The 10,000-nt window shown below is 33.4% G+C and overlaps 1 protein-coding gene across 28 annotated transcripts in view; it reads left to right on the forward strand.

Annotated features, from left to right (window-relative positions):
* Window positions 1-3,861: 3,861 nt before the first annotated feature.
* LOC142337853 (uncharacterized) overlaps window positions 3,862-10,000 on the forward strand; it is a 232,282-nt gene continuing 226,143 nt past the window's right edge. For all 28 annotated transcript variants that reach the window (XM_075387410.1, XM_075387418.1, XM_075387416.1 and 25 more), the window contains exons 1-3: window positions 3,862-3,939; window positions 6,030-6,259; window positions 7,053-7,161. In XM_075387410.1, the coding sequence (XP_075243525.1) occupies window positions 6,122-6,259; window positions 7,053-7,161 (247 nt within the window). In that variant the 5' untranslated portion in view covers window positions 3,862-3,939; window positions 6,030-6,121. The remainder of the gene's footprint in view (window positions 3,940-6,029; window positions 6,260-7,052; window positions 7,162-10,000) is intronic.

A 10,000-nucleotide genomic window follows, 5' to 3' on the forward strand; every position in this document is an offset into this window, starting at 1 on the left:
GTTCAAATGTAAACGATCTTGAGTTATGCCGGGCGTTGTCGTTTTACGGCACGAAGAAGAGTATTGGAGGAGTCTCTATTTTAGCCAATAATTGATGCGGGAAGTGAAACGTGTTTATACTGCTAGTTTTGTGAGAGCGAGAAATTGAAGTGAAAAAAAATTTCTCTAAGCGAGCGAACTTTTGTTTCTCATCGGGCTTTTTTAATGCATTATTGTTAAAACTATCGTGTGCTTCTTTAAAGATTTTAAAAGTTTAATTGTGTTTTAGCTATATTGTTATTTGCCGCCGTCGGTCTCACTTATTTAGGCGCTCGCCTTTTTACGATCTAGAGAATTTGGATTGCGCTGGTGCTCTCTCCGTTTTTTAAGATGTATTCACGAGTTTGAGCTTTGAAAACGGGATAAATAGTTGCAGCCCAGTGGACATTAAGTTTCATTGGACGCCCTTAGGTAGGGCCCAAATTCAAGATAAAAAGATCCCTATTTAAACCGTTTGATCCCAAATTTCCATTTTTTTTAAAAAAAGTTTTTAGCCACTATTTTGAGTTTTTAATTGCTCTCAAACGAAGTTTGTAGCAATTATATTAGTCCTGTCGGTCTTTTTTTTATGCGATTTTTCGCTTGACCAATTTTTCGTCTGACGCTTTTGACTTTTCGTTCTCAAAAACGGGATAAACAGGTAGCGCCCAGCGGGCATTAAGTGCTCTTAGAGCCTTTTAGCTCTGTTTCAGCTTAAACAGTTTTGGAGTCTTATACTTATGGTGTGAACAGCGGTTATTAGAGGTTGAAGACCCCCACCCCCCCCCCCCCCACTGCTGACCCCCCCACTATTGCCCCCCCCACCGCCCTGTTGCCCCCCCACCCGTGGCTAGCTACTGACGAACAACCGCTAGCTAAAAACGCAAATTTATACTAATTTTCACAATTTTTTTCAAGATTTTTGAAAATTTTTGTCAGTTTTTTTTAAGTTTTTTTCAGCCCTAGCAGCCCTGGGTGTCAAGGAATCCACTCTAGGATTTGATAATAGATTATTGAATAGTTTCTAGTGGTAATAGAATGGTTTCAACTTTTCAACACTGCGAATTTTTTGCATTTTTTTGGATAAATTTTGCAAATTTTTTCAATGTTTTTGAAAGTTTTTGTCGTTTTTTAGGTTTATCCAGCCTCAAGAGCCAAGGAAATTCCCCGAGGGTTTAATAATAGGTTACTATGTAGTTTCTAGAAGTAATGGAATCATTTTCAAGATTTAAACATCACGAATTTTAGCATTTTTTTTTTGACAAAAATTGCTATGTTATTAAAATTTTTTGACATATATTTTCATTATTCAAGATTTTTCAGCCTCAGGGTTCAGACAACCTCCTGAAGGGTTTGATAATACGTTGCTGCATAGTTTCTAGTGGTAATAGAATGTTTTTCAACATTTGAACATCACGATTTTTAGCAATTGTTGGATAAAACTTGAATTTTTTTTTCAAATTTTTCAAAATTTGTCATTATCTAAGTTCTTCCAGCCCCAAGAAACCTCGTATAGGTTTTGATAATAGGTTACTAAACAATTTTTATTGCGATAGAATAGCTTTGAACTTTTTAATATCACAAATTTTATCAATTTTTTTAATAAAACTTGATTTTTTCAATTTTTTTTTTGAAATTTTTGTCATTTTATTTGCAGTTTTTGAGTCCTTTTTTGAGTTTAACGATTAATACTGGCCAACGAAGCTTTTTAAGTCTTGCAGATGGGTTACATGACAAAAATCCAGAGGCAAAAAATGTTCTTTGAACATTTTCGTCACTGCGAAATGTGGAAAGTTTTCTTCTGAATTTTGCACTTTCAGTTTTTTATATGATTTAGTTACTAACAAGGCTAAAATCTCATGGAAAAAATTTCTAGCTCTCTCTCTTTCTCTCTCTGTGTGTGTTGGTTGGCGTTTCTTTCCTTCTCTTTCTCGATCACGTTTTACCTCGCACTCTCTCTCTCTCTCTCTCTCTCTCTCTCTCCTTAACTCTTTTGTTGACTTCATTGGCTGTTATGTGGCGTGATAATATCGTCTATTACCCTAGCCTCACGCCTCTTCAATCAAGCGAAAGCTAACCTCACTAAACAGTTTCTAGGTGCTGACAACCGCCCGCCGGTCGTTTGAGAGCAATTCGCCCGACGTTAGTCGGTTATGTTTCTATAATGCGCCTTAAATTGACGTTGCTCACAGTTTTCAAAGTCTTGCAGAAAAAAAAACTCATCTGTTTTTTAGGTACAAGTATTTGTAATATCATTTTAAAAGCAAAAATAAAATGGAAAATTAAGTTTTTCATTTTTTAAACATGCCTTTCGAGTTTCCTGACTGTTAGGGACCAATGAAGCTGTGTTGTTTTATACATGGATTAAATTGTTTGAGCAGCACTATTTTGTTCTTGAAGACGTTAGCTTCGTTGTAACATTTGGTACTTTTTTTCCAAATCTGCAATTTTTGTTATTTTTACCTTTACTTATCTCCAATCAGTTATTTGTAACCTGTTTGCTTCTAGTCTGCAAGGTACAGTTTATGTAAATTTATGCTTTTTTCAAGTTTTCCGCTTTTTTGTCATATTCTGAGCTCAAGTTGTTAATTAACGGTTATTTAGGTTGGTGCTGCGTTTATGCTTAGATTTAATTATCATGTTTTTGACTTTTGGCATTGTTACCGAAAGCTCTATCGAATCTTTTATATTCTCGATGTTTTTGATAACTTCCACTTCTTTCAATTTGTTTCTTTTTTGTCTCCGTTTGCCCGTTTCATGTCAAACAGGTGATGAGACTCCTCTTACTTGTCGTTTTTTTCAGTTACCATTGCTAATCAATCATTAAAAAGTCGCAAACAATTTTGAAAATTGAAAACTAATTTTTGTTGAGGAGTGAAGCTAATTCGAGAATCCCATTATTACGTGAACCATTGAGTATTGTTAATGGCATGAAAGAGGCTTCTTTTAAAAAGAAGCCGTTTCATTACATGGTTCAGAAAGGTTTTTTAATTTTTCAGTTTAAGGTAGTTTTTGGCTGATTTTTCTATTGTTAACTGACTTCCGATTGTTTTTTTTGTTTTGAGTTTTCGTTGTAAATATGAGTCGTTACTTTTGACTTTTTCGCGAGTAGTTTGATTAGATACTTATCAAATCAAAGGCTAATATTTTGGCTATGAAATTTTTTTGCCAAGAAGAGGAATAAAAGTTGTTTCTTTTTAAAAATTTTCTTTTGTTTTGTTCATGTTTTCTGTTTGTCCGTTATACGGTACAGCCATCGATCTGTTTTTTTATATTCAATTGATAGTCAGTTCCTATTTTATACAAGTTTTTTATTGTAGTTCATGGCTGGTTTCGCTTTGTCTTTGTGTTTCTGATGTCAACTTTTGTCTTTTGTAACTCTGGATAAGTAGAGGGAGCAAGAAAGAGGTTTTTAAAGTCAGCAATGTGTTTTCAAACTAATTTCTAAGGAGAGAATTCGGTTTTTGGGCTTCAGTGAGTTTTTTAAGTGCTGCATTTTGACTTCTGTTTTCTCTGTTTTACTTGTGCAAGATTTGACATTAAGAGAGGCGAGTATGCCCAACCACGAAATTAAACTAATATAGCACTCATTTGAGAGATTTTTGAGCGAGTATTAGTTGTCATGAAAAAAATAAATCTGAGTTAAAAGGGCTAGGAATTTTCAAGCTTCAATTAGGTCTGCTTGAAAGTATCAGATGACCATGCTAGAAAATGATTTCTTCATAATAGGCTTTTTTTAATTTCTGAGTTAAAAGTGCGATATTGTTTTGCATCCGAGTATTAATTTAGAAAAGTTTTAATGATAGTGCTTCTAATGTGTTCCCCTTCTTTGTTGTTTCAGGCCTGAGGATCTCGTACTGAACGATTTAATTGCTGCACATGGCTGCGTGAAGTGCAGGAACTCATCGGAACCTGGATGCTGTAAGTTTCGCTAATTTATACTTGACATATTATTATAGCGGAAATGAAAGAAACCCTTTTTGTAAATATTTACATAAAAGCAACTGGATTACTAATTGCATGTTTAAACGATAGGTTTATTAGTTTCTGACCATCAATCATCTGCTAATACCTTGTGAGAAAATTTGGCATCTGAATGACATCGTAAGTATTTAATAAATAAATAAAGAAACAAATTTTAAACTAATTTTAATGTTTTGAATCTTTCAACTCTTTTTGTTTTTCGTGTGCAGGAGGATGGCCATTTAGTCTTTCCAAGAATGTAGTGCTAAATAATGAAAAGCAAATGTTTCAATTTTTTTTTCAAATTGATTTTTAACTTTCAAAAACTAAGCAGAAGTCTTTTTGTTTGTTTTTCTACAATGTGTCCATATTCTCTATATGCTTTATTTATTCTTCCAATATTCTCTGAAGACCTATAGTATTATTCTTTCTGCTTTCATCAATTGTTGATTTATAAATCTTTATTTTTTTGGCTTTTTCTCAGATGTTTTTTCTTTCAATTTCTTTAATTTGCAATTTTATTCATTTAATTTTAAGCACCGCTTAAAAATTGCCGTTTTTCCGTTTTAGAGTTTTGACTCATTATTACTTCGTGCAAATGTTCTTGGGACTAGGTTTTGGTAAAAACCGATTTTTTTTTGTTTTTTAGTATTATTATATTTCTTTTGTCCCTTTCATGATCGTTTAAATTTCGCTACAGTATGAATTCATTTTGTCTGTTGTTTCTCTAACAAGAAATAGGCATATCTCATTTTGTTTTGTTAATGTGGTGCCAAATCGAAAAATTTGGTGTTTTCTTGAGTCCATCTTTTTATGTTCAGTTTCGAGGAATATTACCTACCTTATGCTATCCCAATGTGTCTTCTGGGCCAGAGTTAATTGCGGAATCCTAAGTTTGGAAGACTTTATTTGTGATGCTATTAGTTTTTGTCCTAGGAATTAAGGCTTTTTCAACGTCACCAGATATGCAGTATCAAGATTTCCCAGTGAATTTTTTCAGTGCAAAATAGGTCTGAAGAATTTAATATATGCCGTTCCTTTTGATCGGTTCTGAATGATGTCGTAATTGTTTTTATGTTCGTTTGATCCCATGAATTCTATGCTCAAATCTTTCCAGTTAAGAGAATTGTAATTTTGCGCCAAATACTTTAATCAAATCTTTTGATGTAACGAATAAATATTGTAACAAAAATAATGGCTTTGACTGCAATTACGGTGTCGTTTGGGAAGTTCCGACGTTTCGAGTCGCTTCCAAATTTTTTCCACTTATGTTTTCCATTTTACAACCGCTAACTTCATAAAAGTGGTTTCATCACACGTTCATGTCGCTCTTTCTTTGCTCTTTTGCTGATCTATGTGTAATGTCGGTTCTTAAACTGAGCGGAAGTGAGTTTTTACCTGGTTTGTATGAAGTGGTTTGATCTCAAATGACCTGACCTACCTTGCTAACCACACGTGTAAATGACTTTTTAAGACTAAGTTCAGTTAAGGTTACTCTGAACAATATTGGGTCACTAAAGAAGTCCAATATCATAAAAAAGTTATTAACAATAGCTATCAAAACATTATCTATTTGAAACGAGATAAGATAAGCGCCTTGGATGCAGACAGTCTCAGTTATCATCCCAGTTGACTCATTTTTTGTAATATTAACTTCTCTTGTACAACTGATCTAAAGATGGCATTAGAAAAAGTTTGATAAAAAACGAACCCATATTCATACTGAAAAAAAAACCGTTTGCTTCTGTTTTGCTTTAGAAAAAATGATTATCACAAAAATGATAAGCGGATCCAAATCTTACTAATATAAACTTGTATTTGACAATTGTATCTGTATCAAAACTAAGTATTTGAAAAATGTAGGGTTTCTTTAAGAATAATGATTTGAACGGTATTTGATTTAAAAAAGAGTCTTATAACGATCTTTCAAAGCTTAATGACGTTTTCAAAAAAAGTTTTAAAAAATCATTTTGATTGGAAAATCAGTCATGATTCTTATTAAAACTATCCTGCTAATGTTTTTTTGGTTAATTTAATTGATCTTGTAGCGAATCCGTGCGTCGGTGGGATCCAAGAGCTGTGCGTACGAGTGCTGGACGAAGACGAGTGTGATAGAACTTACTGCAAGAGACGGGATCTGATGGATTTGGCCCTCTCTCGGAACAAGACAACATTCGAGTGTCTCACTTATCAGGAGAGATGCGTGGAGGCATACCACTGTCGATGTGAGAATGCAACTGATGTATTCGACTTGGATGGCAACTGTGTCGAAAAAAGAGTTAGTCATTCTTGCCAATTTTGAAATGTTTTAACCGAGTTTTTGCTCGATCAACACAAGAAAGTACCCGTTAATAGACAAATAGGAGCCTTCAAATCCTATTTTTACCTATGAAAACGAACAGCCACAATTTGAAGATTACTATATTAATAACAATGCTGATTAGTTTATTTAACATTTTAGAGCATGTAGATATCAAACCATAGGGTTATAATCTGAGTAATTTACATGTTTCAAAAAACAAATTTCTTGACAATTCTTGACATGTCATTGACAATCTGAACAATCTAATCTTGTATCTTAAGCACAAAATCCTTCGTGCTAAAATATCGTTTTGATATTTTATAATTCAATGCTTAGTGACCAAACGGCAGATAAAATGTTTGATAGACTGAAAATCTGTTTGTAGTTACATTTTTGTTGCTTACCAATCGTCCTCGTCTCAGAGCGGCGTTTTGACTTTATCATGGTACTTTTTTTGTTTCAGTGAATATGGAATTTTATTATTTTTAAAGTCAATTAAGAACATAGAGCAAAACTTATCAATTCTTTGTCATTAAACCTACCGTACACATAAGGACACCAAATATCGACATCAAAATAATCAAAATCTTGGGATGCTAAGAACTAAGTCATCACATTAATCTCAGTTATTGATAGTTGGCACATTTTTTCGTGTTACATACGTCATGCTATTTCTCTTAATCATCGTGCGTTTTCACATGATTAAGGCGAATTATCAAGCTTTGGGGTGGAAGCACAGCTCTGTTTTTAAATGTATGTTCTGTTTTAGTTCTGCCCGTGTAAGAAAGAAAACAAGACGGAGTCCAGCCCAAGTTCCCCTCCTCCCTCATACTCCAGATCAGTTTCTGCCTCACAGTCTCAATCCGCTTCAATATCAAGTAAGACAATATTGCTTAATATACTCTAAAACTCTAAAACTTTTTCGTGCATTACAAATGGTTTTTTTCTTACAAAAACACAATAAATTGCTTTGATGCATTTGAAATTGTGTTGTTTGGCATGAATTTGTCAGCTTCTATTGTTTCAACCCCACTTAGTGGGGGTAGGAACTATATGCTCAACTGTTTTTTGTTCAGTCAATTTTGGCCGACTGATATATTTAACGCAGAAAGACATGAATGCTATCACTACAAATCCCGCCGAGTGTAGAATATTTTTATATGGGGACTTTTGAATGTCGTCTTTTTCGGGGGAATTATCAAGGTTCGAATATTTGTGAACATTCAATTTGCCAAATTTCCGCTGTTTCTGTTCACTTTTGCCGTTTATTTTGCTCAAATTTTTAAAAGATTTGTTAAAATTGTTAAAAATAGTGTTATTGATTCTACATCGAAGGAAAGAATAAGAATGCTGAACTGTTCAATGCCATTTTAATTTTTTTTGGTTAAAACCTTAACTGAATTTTAATTTTGGTCGTTTTTTCATTGAAAATGGTTTTAAAAATTTAACTTTTTTGTCCCATTTTGTCTAATTTTTCCAGAAGAACTGACCTAGAAGGTGTTGGCACAATCTTAATAAGTTCAAATGAGGGCTAATTTTAATAAACGAGTGTCCTGGAATTTAAATTTTTGAATATTTATCTAAAATTCATCATTTTTTTCATATTTCTCCAAATTGAATAAACTATTTGTCTGCTTTGCTCTTATAGCTCGAATGGGCTGCTATTCAGATCAAGGTTTTTTATTTTTGTTTGAATTTTCCTTCATAACTCGTCCTGCTATGTTTTTTTATGCCAATCTTTGCCAAATGTCTGTTTTTCTTTTCGTTATTTTTTGTCCCATTGGTTCTCAGCAAAATTGGTGTATGTTTTTGAGAATTTATAGCTTGCTCGTCTTCAACACGTAATTGTTGAAGAATAACGTTATCACCAATAGTTTTCTAGGAAAGGGGCGCCTTCTCTTTGTTTTTTTTTCTAGTTCTTATTACTGCTCAATTAGGGCCGTATTTTTTGTTGACTATCAAAGGGTGTTTTTACAGTAGTCGATAATCAACTGACTAGAAAATCAATTTTTTGGATTGTAAGTCATGACGTGTCCTGATTTTTTTCACAACCCAAAGAAATTTGATCGTACTGGAGCGCTGCATTTTTCTGCTCGGTTTGTTCCCCATTTACTTTCTTTTATCGATGCCAACGAGCGATTAAAATGTAGTAAAGATCTTGGATGCTTCGAAGTCCATAAGAGAGCACATAAAGCGATTTATTCAATGTTTGAAATGTTTTCAATAAAGATCAATGGCACCTAAACAATTTTTGTCTTTTTGTTGTTCAAACTTGATCTCTTTGTTGTTCAAACTTTTGCTGTTCAAACGCTAGGCCCACTTGCTTTTGATGTTCTTATGACTTTATCATTATGTATTCTCTTAAAATTTTAATGATTTTGGAGCTCTGTCTGTTATGGTATTTTTGTTGCCAGATAGTCGCAGTAGTGATTACTGTCATTGGCTTTGTAATGAAGCATAATTTAATCTATTTAATGGTTTTTCCTCATTTAACTGTTTGGGCAACTTGGGCATTATTCGTTTTCATTAGAATTTAATGATTATTTGAGTTCCAGCTTTTATAAATCTCTTTGTTGTCGTGTTGTTCAGTTTCATTTTGACATATCTGCAAGGCCCTCTTTTTATTCATAAATCATTGCTGTTGTTGGTTTCATTTCATTTTTAGAAACTTTATCACCTTTGGCATTACTTTGTTTTCCAAACTTTTATTTGATTTTTGAGAATTACTACGTTTGTTATTAATAGCCGCACAGCGATAGCTGGGGCTATTATTGGCCTTCTCTTGGTTTTTTTTACAATTCAAAGAATTTGAATTGTGTTTGGGCGCTGTCTTTTTTTTAAGATCTGTTCACACATTTTCATGATTTTTGAAGTCAAATTGGAGTAGTGATTTTGGTCACGCCAAAACAGAAATGGAGCGAAAAAGCGAGTGGTCTTGCGGCGTGAATTTTTCTTCGCTCTAGTTTTAAAGTAGAGTGAGAAAACGGTGTTTGAACAAAAATTCGGTTTCTCGGTAGTGGTTATTTGTTCACATGCGGCAGTTTCACTTTGATTTTTACTGTTTCTTCGATTTCTTGGATCGGACTATTTTCTAAATGGTTTTCCCAATCCATTCACAGCTCATTCTAGGCCTAGTTTTTTGTTTGAATTAAATTTTCATTTCGCGCCAGTGGTTTTTTGTTCACATGCGGCAATTTCACTCTGATTTTTACTGTTTTTTCGATTTTTCGAATCGGATTTTTTTCTAAATGGTTTTTCCAATCCATTCACAGCCATTCTAGGCCTAGTTTTTTGTTTGAATTAAATTTTCATTTCTTGCTAGTGGTTTTTTGTGTTCACATGCTGCATTTTGACATTGATTTTCTGTTTTTTTCTTACTTTTTATCTGATTTTTTTAAAAATTATTTTCCCAATTAATTCATAGTCAATTCTAGGTCTAGTTTTTTCTGTTTAGTCAATGAAAATTCTTTGAATTGTACGTCAGGACTTGTCCTGCTATGTTTTTTTTTTATTTCGTCGTCATGATTTTTGTTACGACCATATGACGTCACAGCCACTTTTTGTTCATTCGTTCATGCAATTTCAACTGAATTTCATGTGTGACGTCATTTTTGGCTCTTAGTGGAGCGAGTTTTTTGTTGATGCGCGTGATTAAACTTTTGGTCACACTTGACTTACCTCACTCTCAAAAATGACTTCCTCAATTTGAAATTGACT

This window comes from Convolutriloba macropyga, chromosome 4, assembly GCF_964194025.1.
Source record: "Convolutriloba macropyga chromosome 4, txConMacr16.3, whole genome shotgun sequence".
Classification (NCBI taxonomy): Eukaryota; Metazoa; Xenacoelomorpha; order Acoela; family Convolutidae; genus Convolutriloba; species Convolutriloba macropyga.